The sequence below is a fragment of the Quercus robur genome, chromosome 5 (genome assembly GCF_932294415.1).
Source record: "Quercus robur chromosome 5, dhQueRobu3.1, whole genome shotgun sequence".
Taxonomy (NCBI): domain Eukaryota; kingdom Viridiplantae; phylum Streptophyta; class Magnoliopsida; order Fagales; family Fagaceae; genus Quercus; species Quercus robur.
In genome coordinates, this window is record NC_065538.1 from 85,115,389 (window position 1) to 85,132,213 (window position 16,825).

Below are 16,825 nucleotides of genomic sequence, written 5' to 3' on the forward strand. Positions count from 1 at the left end.
AAAATATATGTAGTCTTATCAGACATTGGCATAGAAAAATTGGGGTTTTCATAACCTTTTTAATTGTCTATACTCTTTGCAGTATGGAGCCTCGGATCGATGAGGAGCTAGAGATCGTGCACCCTGGTACCCAAAATCAGTCATTGTTGACGCGACAACGATATCATCGATCAAAGGACATTTGGAATGGCGAGGTGAAATATCTTCTAACAACCGCTTTAATTTTTACCTTGTCTTTGACTTTTAGTTAGCAAGTTCTTTCAAAGTTGTATATCTAGTTCTAACAACCACGATAATTTTGTATCGATTTTTTAGGACCCGGGCCCACTTACATGCCATGGTCGCACTAAGGAGATGGCACACATTCAGATGCAAGATAATCGGGTGATTGACATTATCAAGTTGGTAAGGCTGGAAGGATTGTTTAGGGCTCCTTCCAGAGAGATAGATCATTGCCTAATATCGGCCCTAGTTGAGCAATGGCGGCCAGAGACTCATACGTTCCATCTTCCACATGGTGAGATGTCAATCACCCTACAAAATGTGGAGGTCATTTTCAGACTTCCTATAGACAGTAAGGTCTTGGTTGGGCCGACTGCCGTGGTGGATGGGGATTGGAGTCAACTGCGCATGGAGTTGCTTGGTTTTACTCCGGCGAATGACAACAAAACTTTGGTGGGGCAAAGAATTCTCATCAGCCGCCTTATTGACGCCATTGCAAAGCCACTGCCTTATGACGCAACAGAGATTCAGATACAGCAGTATGCCCGGTGCTATATTTTAGCACTATTAGGGGATAAGCTTTTCATGGACAAGTCGAGAGATAAGGTGCATCTAATGTTTTTGGAGTTCTTGCGAAACCTTCATGATCCGCCACAGTATAGTTGGGGTAGTGGTTGCTTGGCTTGGTTGTACAGAGAGTTGTGTCGGGCAAGCGAGAAAGGGGCATCGCAAATTGGTGGGGCGTGCACCTTGGTCCAGTATTAGGCATGGGCAAGGTTGCCATTCTTGTGCCTGAGGATAGAGCCCCCACCTGGATGTGATTATGGCCCATGGCCAAATGCTCCACTTGCATTTAAGTAAGTATTTTCCTGATATTTAGTGTGTTATGCAATGTACTCTTCTTACTAACTAAGTGGTATTATCTTATCTTATGTTATTCACTCGTAACTGTAGGCGGGTGCGAGTGCCAAGCCCGAAGAGTAGGCCATCCAACACAGCCTTGATCCACTATTGCGAGCAATTAGTTAGAATGCAGCCAAACTAGGTAATAATATTCAAAAATTCTGTTTGGTTATGTTAATTTTCCTTAAGAATATGATTGCTTCATCCTTTAACATAGCTTCTGTTTTAATTTTTGTTTTTTCCTTTATCTATGTATTCTCCCTTGTTTCACATTTTAAGATGTTATGATAATTGTTTTTTGTTTCTATTGTAGATTGTGTGGCAGCCATACGAGGCAGACTTTGGCCACCTTCCTTAGTTCTGCGTTGTAGGGAGGGATACGTGGACAGCAAGGGTTCCGCTTGTGTGTTTTTGCATAGTAGAGAGACACCACCTGGACCGTGTCCTTCGACAGTTTGGGTTGGCGTAGGAGCCGCCTGACGATGTTGGGTACGATGATAGACTGCATAGAATTGACTTACGTGGGAAGATGGAAAAGAATTGGAGGGAGGAGCATGGACCGTATATCCTTTCATGGGATATGAGACAACAACAACTTTGTCATGCACCTCCTCAGACTGGTGAGATGCCTCGCGATCATGCCTATTACCGCTGGTACCGTCTGGTCACTCGAAAGTATGTCGACCACAACAGCGCTGAATTAGATATAATGGTAATGTGTTCTAATTAGATTTTATTGCCTGCTTCGATTTCTTTAGTACATGTACGAACGTAGAATCAATTGATTTCTTTTTTCAGCAAATCTGGTTTGATTTGACTAACATCCAATTAAAGACTTTCTGTTACATATAGTATTCTAATAAAACTGTTAGTTTTTAGTTGAGTATTTGAGTAGATTAATAAGTACTATATTATCCATTCATTAATTGATACATAAATGTCTCAAATCTAATTGTACTGGTTCTTTCTCTATTTCAGATTGAAAGCCATTTAGCGCTGTTGGAGATGCTTCCTGAATGCAGCCGAGCTCACACCATGTCCGACGCGTCCTAAATAATGTGGCTGGGCTTGGTGGTGGTCCTGCAGCAAATAGGCAGGCAAACAATGGGCATTAGACTGAACCAGCAGCTACTGCAACCCCAAGCATAAGCGCACCATCCGTAAGTACACCGACCCGTGGTCAGCATGCTATTGCAAGCCCAAGCACAAGTGCAGCTAGGGGCTGTGGTCGACCTATTACAACAAGCTCAAGCACAAGTGCAGCTAGGGGTCGTGGTCGGCCTACTACAACAAGCCCAAGCACAAGTGCAGCTAGGGGCCGTGGTCGGCCTACTACAGCAAGCCTAAGCACAAGTGCAGCCAGGGGCCGTGGTCAGCGTGCAACAACCCCTCGGGTTGTAACTAGTCCTAAGATGCCTGCACCCATCCCGTATGCATCTCCTCAGCCCGAGGTCCCTCCACCCATCCCAGATGCATCTCTTCAGTCCGAGGTCCCTGCACCCATGGTAGATGCATCTCTTCAGCTCGAGGTCCCTTCACCCACCCTACCTTCGCAGCCCAATTTTGATCTCGATATTGATCAAAATTTGACCCCTCCTATACTCCCCGAGACACCCTCGTACCCACCCACCAACTCCAGTGCACCCACTCTTGGCTTCTACACAGAGCATCATCATCCTCGTCCGACCCTCTAGGACCTCCAGTTGGGATTGACACTCTATAGCCACATACTGATGTACCAGACGAGCATCCGCCTCATCAGCCTTCACCCCCACGAGGTAGACTGCAACGCACTAGAAGAGCGCCCACTTGTGGGATAGGTGGACACAAAATAGGACACCGAGGCAACTCTATGGTATGATAACATTAATTACAATGTAATGATATATTTTGTAGTTCACTTTATTCTTATCATTACACCGAATATTGATTGCATCCATCTAATGGAATTTGCAGCATGATGATGAGCCCAAGGATGATGCCCCGTAGCCTCCTCCCCCGCCCAAACATTACACAAGGGTTAAAAAACTCAAAATTGGTGAACCTTGAAGAAGAGGTTTGTTAAAGAGGTAAAATTCTGATGAATCATTGGACTTGATATTCTCGAATTGGCTACTTATGAACGTGGCTTATGACTTGATATACTAGTATTTAAGACAAATCTCTTCTACATATGTCTTTTTATGATACAAACGAAGGTGCTTTAAGATGCCATCAGTTTCTAGACATTCTCTAACTTTTTTTTAATCTGCAATAGATTCTCTTCAATGCAACCTAAGTTAACATATCAGATTGTTGGTGTGAGTGTGTTGAAATTTGAATTTGAAGGAGGAACACATTATGTAAGATTTCGTATTCTTTTCCTTTGTGCCATTGCTGCCAATAATTTTGTACAAGAAAGAATTCAAATCTGTTGTGGCTTATTGATAATACATCTTTTGAGTTTTTCAGGCTAACATTACTTGCTCAAATCATATTATGTGGACCATGGGAACAGATTTCAAGTACCAATATGCACATACATGGTTCAAACAAATGTGCTGAATGCTTATTCATTATGTCAATCAAGTTAGTTCTCTTCAGAATCATTACAAATGCTTTATTAAACTTGTACATAAATTTAATAATTTTTGTTCTCATAGTGTGTATTCTGTTCTTTCAATTTGTCTGTCCTAGAGCTGTTTATGTTAAAGTTTAAAACTGCCTAGCCAATTGGAAAGGGAGAAAGAAAAACAAATTTTGATCCCATGAACTCCTTCGCAATCAGTTGTTGGCCTAGAGATCTGGCCTCCTGTTACAAATAAGTATGATCCTGTCATTAAATTCCACCACAAAATATGCATGAGCATATGTCCTAGAGGCAGATAGAGGATTAAAATGTCATATGCTGCTGGTTTTAACAATCTTGGTAGCTGATGTCCTATGTCTTGTCTATGTCATTGAGAAACACAGCCGATTTTCCTCTTGCATTTTCTTTTTCAGTTTGAAGTCAGTTGTCCTTGATTATATGACGAGATATTTTGGTTTTACATATTAATGAAGTAATGGAATTGATGCTTGTAGGATGGGTTGATAGAATAACTTCAGACACAATCTTTTGTGCTCTAAAAAATTATTTTTAATTTCCATGATTATGAGGAATTTAAGGGATGCCAAGATTATGTAGAGCTAATACTCGGCAATCCAGTCTGCAAATTACAGTATGGTGACTTGAGATGTTAGATTGAGTTTTTTTCTGAAAATGTTCCACTTATTCCCTATGCACATTTTAGATCCCATGTAAAAGCAAATCACTGTCTCATGATGAAGCACACTAAGATAACTTTTGTAATTTTATCTCAATAATTGTTATGTACTAAACAGGAATCTAAAGCTTTTTTCTGACTCTTATTATTTGAAATTATTTTAGTGCACCTACCAATAATTTGAGCTTCAATCCAGATGGGTCTGCTGTGAACCCTGGAGCTTTCCAGCAGCATATTCGAAGTGATTCTAATCTTATGGCTCAGTTGTTTCAGGTAAAACTGTGGTCTTTTTCTTCAAAGTTATTCTTTGCATTTCAAATTGGGGTTTGAAGCATGTAAATAGGGTTTTCCTATTCAAAAGAAAACTGGAATCAGATAAAGTCTGGAAAATTAACTACTTGAGTAATAGGTTGGTTCTAATATTATTTACACTACCGTACCCTCATGGTGTTCTTGAGCTAGAGCCTATTTGGGAGATGAGTTTGAAAATTGGATTATTATCTGAAAATGCCATGCCAATCAGTAGCACTTGGCATAAAATTAGAAATCACTCTACTAATAGTATTAATAATTTTTCTTTTTCTAAATTAGATAATATATTTTCTTTCCTTTTTATCAATTGTATTTATAGTTTATTGTCTTCATAATTCTTTCCTTTGTACTCCCTATCAAGCGAATTTTGTACTTATCAAGAAAATAAAAATAAAAATGATTGGATTGTTTGTAATCCGTTCTTGATTTCTATGATTTATTTTCTTAATTGGTGAGTTTCTAGCAATCTAAAATTTATGTTGAATTTACAGAATGATCCTGAACTAGCACAAGCTGTTCTAGGAAATGATCTAAATAAACTGCAAGACCTTTTACGAGAGCGTCATCGCCAAAAATCTGATTTACGACGTCAACAAGAAGATGAGCTCGTAAGTTGCTTATCTGGTGGCTCTAATTCTCTCTTCCTTGGCCTTTATAGCTTATGTCATGGTGCTAAGTTTTTACCACATAAAGTACTTTTCAAGTTCTAATATATTGGCCTCTAATATATGTGTGTATTTACGTACTTACCATTTACTGATCAGATTTAGTTAAATTGTTACCATTGAGTTTCTTTCATAAATAATTTAATTTGATAACGATTTTTAGATGGAGAAACTGATACATATACGTTCTTGTTATTGTGTGATATAGGCCCTTCTTTATGCAGATCCTTTTAATGTTGAAGAGCAAAAGAAGATTGAAGCTGCTATTCACCAGGTCAGTGTTATTTCTTTGTCATATGTGGCATTGATGTATCAATAGAAGCCCTTTATCCCTGATGCTTTGGCTCAGGGGTTCAACCGGTTGGCTGGGTCAGGGTAGGTCATAGGTGTGGGTGTTGTTTAGCATTGGATAGAGGGGGAAAAAGTGAAAGAAAGAACCTTTCTTTGTACTCTTGATTTTCTGCGTATTTTTCAGTCCATTGAAATCTTAAGTTCATTGTAATTATAGAATCTATAGTAATTTAATTTTTCATTGTGCAAAAATTCTAACCTTATAATGATGTTTGCAAGTGGCTTTGCTATCTTGAAACATCTGTTACTTCTCTTCGAAACTAATTTTTCATTCCTACAAATTCCTTGGACTGGTTAATATTTACAGGTGTGCATTAATAAGTAATAATTGAGAGACTTTTATGCCTTGGGATTCTTTTGTTATTTTAAGTTTCTTCATTTGTTTTTTTGTATGTATGCATTATATTTTCTGTGGCCAATAGTAGGTGTAGGGTTGAATTTAATCAACTATCTTGTTGACTTTATTCTGTGCCAAATTTGCTTGTATTTCAGCATTTAGTAACCTTGTATTTAGGTGAGATTTTTGTAAGAGTAGTGAGTGAGATAGTGTGATGAAATGCTCAAGAGTGTGCAAGAAAAACAGAGACTCGCGACTGGATCACGCAGGTGACTTGCGGCTGCAAGCCGCCAAAAGATGCACACGTGCCAGGCATGCCAGAAGTTGAAGCGTCGTGCTAGCTGGAGCACTACATGACAAAATAGGACAACTGGCCGTTTTGTTATCTCGCGACACAGTCAAGCCGCAAGCCAGCCCTGTTTTGAAAAATCTGACTCTTCACATTCCATTCTCACCCCAGTATAAATACTCCTTATACCCATGAAAGATAGAGAGCTTCTAGAGAGAATTTTGAGAGAGAAACCATAGAGTAAAACAAGATTGATTCATCCATGATCTTCACATAAGAGACTCTTCAAATTCCTCTACTCTCTACCTCTCCATTGTTAAATCCTTGAGAGGCTTTTTACCAAAACATTTTCTCACCATATCCATCACTGTGGGAGGGTTGTTTGGTGTTCTGAGAAGCAGTTAGGAAGGAACCAATTTACATTGGTCGATGCTATGGTCAAGTAGCGGAATCCGGGAAGTTAGAAAAGAAATAGGTTCGGCGCAACCTCGTTGGAGCAAGAAGCTTGGAGGGCTTAGGTACACTGGGTAGATTAGACTTTGAGGGTCTATTACTGTTCATGTATCCCAACTACATTTACTAGTGGATTACTTACCGCTTGGAGGGCGACGGAGAGGTTTTACGCCAAGGGCTTCAGTTTCCTCTTCGATAACACATCGTTGTGTTGTTCTTGTGTTTGCATCTTTCTTCCCTTTATCTTTACCTTTTATTTTCTGTTGTGGATGTGATTTTAATTGGTTTGGATTGTTTACCAATTTTGTTTATAGCTTGTGTTCATTTTCCGCACACTAGTTGTTTGTCATAAAGCTTAAATTGGTTATTTTGTAATTGGGGGTCTAAACGTTCAAGGGTATTTTATACACTATTTGAACTTTCAATTGGTATCAGAGCGGGTACACTTTTATTGGTTTCATTACCATAGTATGATCCTTGACCCCATATTGAGATGGACCAGTCTCAATCCCTAAATGCACCTCCATATTTTGGTGGTAGTAATTATGCTTTTTGGAAGGTCCGCATGAGAGCATTTTTATCTTCCATTGATGAATCAGTTTGGGATGCTGTTGATATAGGGTGGACCAGGCCTGAGGAAGCTAAATCCACATGGGATAAGGCAGCACTCACCGCATCTAATGCTAACAGTAAAGCACTTAATGCAATTCTCTGTAGTGTGTCTCTAGATGAGTTTCACAGGATTTCTCACATTACCGTTGCCAAAGAAGCATGGGAGATATTGGAGACCACCTACGAAGGCACGAAGAAAGTGAAAGACACCAAGCTGCAGATGCCCACCACTTAGTTTGAGGAGCTAAAAATGAGTGAAGATAAGTTCTTTAACTCTTTCTCTAGCAAGCTGAATGAGGTGGTTGTCACCAAGTTCAATTTGGGAGAGAAAACGGAGGATTCTAAAATAGTAAGGAAGATCCTTCGATCGTTGCCGGAAAGCTTTCATGCCAAAGTGACAGCGATTGAAGAGAGTAAGGACCTTGATGACATCAAAGTCCAAGAGCTGGTTGGTTCTCTTCAGACTTATGAAATGTCACTGCCCAATCAATGGAAGAGAAAATCTCTTGCTCTTAAGACTATTAATAAAAAGTTGGAAGTCCATGACTCATCGAATGAAGATGTGGTTGACAAAGATGTTGCATACCTTGTAAAAGATTTTCGAAAATTCTTGAAATTCAAGAATAATGGCAAATTTGGTGATAAAGAGAAATTCCAAAGTTCAAGAAGGGAGAAAAGGGAATTCAAAAAGAAAGATGGAAAAGAATCCCAATCTACACAAGGTGTCACTTGTTTTGAATGCAACAGGCATGGACACTTTAAGAAAGAATGTCCGAATTATTTGAAATCGAAAGGCAAGGTATATGCCACGACACTGAGTGACTCGGATTCATCCAACTCAAATTCTGAGGAAAGTTGTGACGGAGAAGGAAATTATTCTGCTTTTATGACTATTGCCCATGTTGAGTCTTCAGATGAGTTGAACTTGCTTGTACGAAAACTTGGAGAACATAGTGATGAAGAATCATTAGGAGTTGTTGAAGAATCAGATGTTGAAGAAGATGAAAGTACAGTCAATCTTCAAGAGAATTATAACTTACTCCTGGAGAAGTCGGGTGAGTACACAAGGGTGGCCAAGGTAGCTGTGAGAAAGATGAAGAAGGCAGAGGAGGACTATAAAAGTCTCCTAATTCGCTATAAGGAGGCCAAATGTGAGATAGAGACACTGAATGGTGAGCTGTCAGAAACCTACACAAAAGTGAGATTTCTTGAACAAGAGATTGTGCAAGCAAATGCAAAGATAGAGAGGGTCTCCACCAAGAAGCTAAATGATGTTATTTCATTTCAAAAGAACTTTTCAGACAAATCTGGGTTGGGATATATCGGAGGGAGTAGCTCATCTGGCAATATCACTTAAGAAGTGAAGTTCATAAAGGCCAAAGAGTCAATTGAAGTTAGCCCTACTGCTGAGAAGCCCAAGATAAAGGAGAAGAGGAATGCGGAGAACCAACGGATGGTGAACAACCCCCGTAATCAATCTGTGGGCAAGTTTGAATCCCGAACCAAGTCTCGTCCACGATCACAAAGAGGTCCTAGATCAAACTATGTGTGTCATCACTGCGGACTTCAAGGGCATACTCGACCAAATTGTCAAAAATTGAAAGCAATGAATAGTAAAACTGCTCCAAGGTCACGAGGACCTAGAAATGACAGGAGAAATTGGGCTGGTGAACCATCAAGAGATCAAAGTGGTGATCTCGGAATGATGGACGTAATGAAGATGATTGGTGCTTTCACCAACTGCTTGGAAAGCTTCACACGAAGGTTTGAAAGTCCTAACTCTCGTACCCAATTCTATAAGGAAATCACCCCAAACACAAGTGACGTGTGGGTGAAAAAGGGTACTCATGCATAAGCATTACAACATGTCCATGCATCAATACTTCCTATGCTTTGTGACTTTGTTTGGTTGTTTGCTTATTTAATGTGTGGGTTGAAATTTGTTTGTTTGTTTTTGCATTCTATCATTTATTTCTTTTTGTTGATTTTGATCAATCTTTTCCTTCTTATGTGTCAAAAATCCAAAAACCACATAAAAAGTAGAAAATCAAAAAGTTTGATCGACATTGTTGAGTTTTGTCTCAAAACATGTTTTGCCTTGTACCTTTGTGCTAATGGCTGTGCATTTATGTGCATAGCTTGTTCCTTTGCACTCTTATCACTGTGGAAAAAATCTTGAAATCTATGTAACTGTTGTAAATAGATCTTCAAACTTGTCATGAATGATTAGTGAATGGTTATCCTGATCTTGAGACATGCATAGACTTATACCTATATATCTTCCCACTCTTTATTTCTTGTTTTTGCTAAAAAGAGCGTACAAAATGTAATTCTCCAAATGTAAAGAGATATTGAGCTGCAAAAGCCTGTCGCACATACTAGTATTTGACTAGGAAAAAGGGAAAGCGACCAAAAATAAAGTGTATGATTTTTCAAAAAGCCAAAGGCTATCTCATCAAGGTGAAATATCAAACATCATTCTCACAATGAGATGTGATTGTTTCAAAATGATCAAAAAGATCAAATGTTATGATTGAAAGTGGAGTCAAATGTAAAACTCCAAATTATGTAATCAAGTCTTGTGGGAGATCATATATGCATACTTCTATAATTGAGATGGGTCACATGATCTAGTGCTAATTGTGTATGCCTTGGTTGAATTGATCATTGAAACTTCACATTAGACTAAGGACTATCTCATTGTTGATACCCACACACAACACACAAGTTTATGTTCAATGAATGCCATATTCATTTATGTGATTGTACTTGATAAAATGTGTTTTCACATGCTTTATCTTTATTGATTCAAATACAAAAAGATTTTTGAGTGTTTTAGTTGTTTTTGGAAAGTATTTTTTTCTTAAAAAACTGAAAATTTCAAAAACCAGTGTTGCCCTGTTTTGGCGACTCAGTCGCGGGTCAGTCAAGTCGCATGCCACAGTCACGAGATCGCGGGTCAATTTTGGCGACTTGTTCGCAAGTGGAAGGTCCAATCGCGAGGGGCACACAGAGATTTTCGCAGCTCAGCTCGCGACTCCCTCGCGAGTGAGACTTCCAATCGCGAAAAACACTTAGCAAATTTTTCAAATCTTTTGGCTTGAAGTGTTTTGGCGGGTGTTTTTGGCGACTTACTGGTGACTTACCTCAGTTGCGAAAAACGCGTGTTTTGCACAGTAAAGGCAGTTTTTAAAATCTTTTTCAGTTTTCCCTTGAACTTTATGTGACTGTTCATTTTCTCTTTCGTCTGAAACTTACCCAAACACTCCGTGTCACCCTCTTCGAACTCCATTGTTGCTTCATTTCCTCTCAAAATCATCAAGAAAAGGTATGGGTCTTCTCTTCCTCACTTCACATTTTATGTTTTGAGTATTATTTTCTTGCTTTTTGAGTTGTTACTATATTTTGTGACATACTGTGTTTGAACATTTTACTCTTAGATTGCTGGGTATGGTTGGTTGTGTTTGGTTCTGATTCCATCTGCTTTCATATTGTTAGTCACATTGTGCTAATCTTTGTTCTGTGCTTTGGCTTTTATTGTTTTTCATACTCATTTGATATATGGGTTTGGTATTTTTCTATGTTTTACTCCTTATGAGTTTGAGTGTTTAAGTCTGTCTGAGGCTTTGGATTGTTTCTGTGTTTTTATGTTGCCATAACATGTGTGTGCTTCTGTCTTGAGGGTATTTTTTAAACATTCCATTTTCAGTAAGTTATACCTCACTGTCATTTTCTCTATTCTGCATGTATATGGTTTCCACTGTTCTTTCATACTGCTGTTTTATACCTGTTCCTGTCTTACTATGGTCTAATTTGAGCTATCCTTCTTTTGTTCTCTACTATGCATATCATGCTCATAATAGATTGTCTCAATGACAGTTATTTGTAAATTTGTGTTACTCTGTGTTCTCTTGAGCAATCACCATTTTGGTGCACTTGCCTCATTCAATACTTCAGTATTGCTTATGGTTTTGTTTGGCATTGCCCTAACTATTGCTTGTGATTGTGTGAGTTATATCTGGTTCACATTTTTATTTGAATCTAATCTAGTTGATATCTGTCTTTTGTGGTGCTGTTTTTGGTTCTTTGTTGTGTGCCTGCTCTCTTGCAGATGTCTCGTCGATCCTCTAAAGGCAAAGACATTGTAACTGATGGTCCATCAACCCCGGTTGCTAAACGGACTTGACTCTCATCTCAGTCATCTAAAGACTCCAATTTGGAGAGGTTTAGAACCCCGCTTACCTCACACATCTACTCAAGCATCTTTGACAGGGCATCTCCTATAATGGAACGTGTGGTTGAGTTTGACACCTTGGGGACCACCTTTATCCCTCGGATTTTTGAGCCAAGAGATTGGGCAAACTTTTTTGGGAATTTTGAAGACCCAATGGATGAACTGTTAAGGAATGTTACTCTAATTCAAGTGACCTTGGAGTTGAGCTGATTTGCTGGGTAAGAGGAAAGGAATTTATCATCACCCCGAACTCCATAGCCAAAATTCTCTGCATCACTAGACCTCAGAATGTGGATCTAACATCGTATGATGATCAAACTCCAGAGACTCAAGACATTCTACAAGTTCTTGGACCTGATCATGAAGTCTCTAGTACAAGCACATCCATAAGCAGTGCCAAGTTTGCACCTGTGTTAACCACACTAAAGCTGATCATGTTCTCCAACCTCTACCCACTGTCCAACACGACTTTCATCAATCTTGGAAGAGCTCAATTCCTCTGTGATCTTATTACAGGAGCCCCCATTGATATCTGTGCCCACATCTTTCAAACCATAAGGAAGACCGCGGCTCGATCAGCAGTACAAGGATGTATTCCATTTTGCAATCTGATCATGAAGTTCATTCTTCTTGAAGGTATTGTTCCTCCCTCAGATGGAAAAATGATGACCCGTCTGCATCCAATTTCCATGTTCACTTTACGAGCCAGCAAAAGTCATTCCTCTAAAACACCAAAGAGTGCACACATCTCTCCGGTTACTCTGTCTGCTCTTGAGTCAGAGACACATGTACATACCACACCCACTTCGCATGTTATCCTTGAAGTTCAACAAACTAGCATTCTGCAAGTATAGTCTGATCCTCAAACTGATAGATTGGGTAGTTTGCTTGAAAGTATTCAGAAGCGCATTGAGGAAATGGTGACACTTCTCTACTCCACCAACAATCATGTTCAAATGTGACTCGAGACCATGGAGAATCAGCTAGAAGCTATTCAACAAAAGTTAGAAGACAGCCTTTAGCTATTCGTGCGAAAAAGGGGGAGAGCATACAGTAAGAGGGAGAAAGTTCAAAGGGAAATGTGCATAGTAATAGGGGGAGTACACATACTTTTGTTTTGGTCTTACCTTTTAACTTATAGGATTATGTTTTGGATAATTTGTTGTTATTATGGGTTTGATACACTGTGGTTTTGGTGTATGTTTGATTCTAACTCATATCACATGGATGTTTTTGAAACTTGGTTTACCTTTTATATATATTGATGTTTTTCAGTATATAATGTGGTTTGTACCCATGTTGCTTTTGTAAGTTTTTAGGGTTTGTTTTCTTTATCTGTAGACTTTATGGTCTGTATCATGCTTTATGCAGCCTTTATACTTTGTTAAATCAGTACTTCTAACTAAATGTCATGCATTTTCTTGTTAATTAAGTATTGTCACTCTTGTGCCCTTGTAGGATTGTTCCTAGATGCATATACTTAGTGTATTATGCATTGGTTGAGTGCTGGGCATACAAGTGACTTGCGTTGTTCTTGTTAGCTTGTATGTCCAAGTGTTCATTCCAAATGTGAATGAGCATTGTGGCCACTACCATGTAGTGATTAATTGTTTGATCAAGTTATATTTTGTTTCTTAACTCCATCTTTGCTTGATCACATATTGCCTGCTTCATATGCATTTCATGCTTTTCTGAATCCAATGATCATGGTGTATTATTGTGTTCCAGGAGTTTCATGTTCATATGATTCAAGAGCTTCACAGTTTTTAGAGTTAGGTGTGAGTGAGTTTTATTTAACTGTTCCCAACTCACATGTTAAGTCTAGAATCTGTTTTTGGGTTTTGTCACGGAATAGCCAAATGGGGAGATTGTAAGGTTAAATTTAATCAACCATTTTGTTGGCTTTGTTCCGTGCCAAATTTGCTTGTATTTTAGCATTTAGTAACCCTGTATTTAGGTGGGATTTTTGTAAGGGTAATGAGTGAGATAGTGTAATGAAATGCTCAAGAGTGTGTAAGAAAAACAGAGACTCGCGACTGGATCTCGCAGGTGACTCGCGGCTGCAAGCCGCCAGAAGATGCACACGTGCCAGCGTCATGCTAGCTGGAGCACTATAGGACAAAATAGGACAACTGGCCGTTCTATTATCTCGTGGTTGGATCTCGCGATTCAGTCAAGCCACGAGGCTAAGCCGTGAGCCAGCCTTGTTTTGAAAAACCTGACTCTTCACATTCCATTCTTACCCCAGTATAAATACCCCTTATACCTACGAAAGATAAAGAGCTTCCAGAGAGAATTTTTAGAGAGAAACCCTAGAGTAAAATAAGATTGATTCATCCACAATCTTCACATAAGAGACTCTTCAAATTCCTCTACTCTCTACCTCTCCATTGTTAAATCCTTGAGAGACTTTTTACCAAAACCTTTTCTCACCATATCTATCACTGTGAGAGGGCTGTTTGGTGTTCTGGTAAGCAGTTAGGAAGGAACCAATTTGTAAGGTTGAATTTATTCAACCATCTAATTGGCTTTATTCCGTGCCAAATTTGCTTGTAATTCAGCATTTAGTAACCCTGTATTTAGGTGGGTTTGTTGTAAGGGTAGTGAGTGAGATAGAGTGAAGATTGCTCAAGAGTGTGCAAGAAAACAGAGTGTCGCGGCTGGGACTCGCGGGTGGACTCGCGGCTGCAAGCCGCCAGAAGTTGCACACGTGCCAAGCATGCTGGAAGATGAACAGTCATGCTAGCTGGAGCACTACAAGACAAAACAGGACAACTGGCCATACGGTTAACTCGCGACTGGATCTCGCGACTTGGTCAAGCCGCGAGGTCAAGCCGCGAGCCACCCCTGTTTTGCCAAAACCTGACGTTTCACATTCCTCTCCCACTCCAGTATAAATACTCCTTTAACCCACGATTGATAGAGAGCTTCCAGAGAGAATTTTGAGAGAGAAACCCTAAAGAAAAATCAGATTGTTTCACCCACAATCTATATCTTAGAGTCTCTTCAAATTCCCTTACTCTCTTCCTCTCCATTGTCAAATCCTTGAGAGGCATTATACCAAACCTGGTTCTCACCATTATCATCTCTGTGAGACAGTCGTTTGGAGTTCTGGGAAGCAGTTAGGAAGGAGCCAATCTTCATTGGTTGATGCTACGGTCTAGTAGCGGAATCTGGGAAGCTAGAAAAGAAAAAGGTTCGGCGCAACCTCGTTGGAGCAAGAAGCTTGGAGGGCTTAGGTGCACTGGGTAGATTAGGCTTGGAGGGTCTATTGCTGTCCTTGTATCCCAACTGTATTTTCTAGTGGATTGATTACCGCTTGGAGGGCGGCGGAGAGGTTTTTCGCCGAGGACTTCGGTTTCCTCTTCGATAACACATCGCGTGTTGTCTTTGTGTTTGCATCTTCCTTCCTCTCTATCTTTGCCTTTATATTATCTGCTGTGGATTTTATTCTGTTATGGCTTAGATAGTATTTAACCTATTTCACATTATAGCATATGTTAAGTTTCCGCACACTTGTTGTTTGACATATTGCTTGTGTTGGTTAAGTTAATTTTTGGGGGTCTAAACGTTCAAAAGTGTATTGGTACACGTTTTTGAACTTTCAATTGGTATCAGAGCGGGTACACTTGTTGTGGTTTAAATACCTAAGTGTGATCCTTGACCCCTTGTGTTTATTTGCCATGGATTGTGTTTTGTATGACTCTTTGTATGATTTGGTTGGTAATGAATGTAACATGCCACGTGTTTGTGAAATTGCCTCTATGAGTGTTAATCCTCATAAGTGTGATGACATGTTATTTGAATCTATGGGTGGTGTTGACAAACTCTTAAAGAAAAATGCTAAGAAGTTTCAAAAGAATTTAAGCAAGTTATTTTGTGAAAAGGATGATTTGATTGCTAAGCTCAATGAATCCAACAAATTGGTTGAGAAATATAAAAAACTTGCTGAAATTTCTCATGAAAAGCTGAAAGAGTTTGAATGTTTGAATATGGACTTGGATGCTAAACTTGTTTTGTCTAACAAACTTGTTGATGAGTTAAAATGTGAAAATGAATCTCTTAAGATGCATGCCAAGTGTTTGATTGCTGAACCTATTGTTAAAAAGGATGAAAATATTTGTTGCAATCATGTTATAGTACCCGATTTTGTGCCTAGTGTGTGTTCTACCTTAAAGGACAAATCGGTGTACATTCCTCCACATAAGAGAAATCAAAATGTGGAGAGAAAGGCTGTTAAGTCAAAGCCTCCGTTTAGGTCTCAACCTAAGGTTTTGAATGGATCTAAGTTTGTTCCAACTTGCCACCATTGCGGTGTGATCGGTCATATAAGACCTCAATGCTCCAAGTTGAAAAGGGAACAAAACAATGTTGCTAGATCTCTTTCTAAAAAGCCTAGTAGACCTAAACGCATTGTTTGCCACCATTGTGGTGCCTTTGGTCATCTAAGACCTCAATGCTCTAAGTTTCATGCTTTTAAAAGAATCAAAAGAAAAGAGAAACTTGAGCTTTTTGGAAGTGCTAAAAAGAGTAAACCGGTTTTGAGTGAAAATAGCATGTTGTTAAAGAAAATGTTTAATGCTCTTAACTCCTTGACTATGTGCATCTCCGGTTCTCATTCTTCCAACCCTCGTCTCGCTTCTCTTGAGACACTCATTCCAAACAATCGTTCCTTTTGGATGAGGAAGGGTTCATATGGTTGAGTTTGTGCTCTTTTTGGTCCTTGATCTAATTCTTTCGATCTTTGTAGGACCCTTCATGCATTAAATGTCATAACTTCATGCATTTTGTGCATCTTGCATTTATTTGTATGCATTGTTTCGTTTTTTATCTTACTTTTATGTTTTCGTTTTGTGTGAGTAAAAATCCAAAACCACATAAAAAGTGAAAAATTTAAAAAGTTTGATCGTATATGTTTGAGCACATATCACATGTGAGTTTGGCCTTGTACCTTTGTACAAATGGCTTTGTGCATTTACGAGCTTAGCTTGTTAGTTTTTGCACTTATATCTTTGTGGGAAAAATCTTGACATCTTTGTGTGATTGTTGTAAATCGATCTTCAAGCTTGTCATGAATGATTTGTCAATAGTCATGTTGGTTTTGATACATGCGTAGACTTGTGCTTATATCTCTTCCCACTCTTTTATTTTTATTGCTTAAAGAGCTCAATAAATGTAAATCTCAAAATGAAAAGAGATAAT

General features: G+C 39.0%; 1 protein-coding gene across 1 annotated transcript; it reads left to right on the plus strand.

Annotated features, from left to right (window-relative positions):
• The first annotated feature begins 354 nt into the window (after positions 1-354).
• LOC126728877 (serine/threonine-protein phosphatase 7 long form homolog) lies at positions 355-987 on the plus strand. Its single transcript, XM_050434631.1, has one exon. The coding sequence runs from the start codon at positions 355-357 to the stop codon at positions 985-987; it is 633 nt and encodes a 210-aa protein (XP_050290588.1).
• Positions 988-16,825: the final 15,838 nt, after the last annotated feature.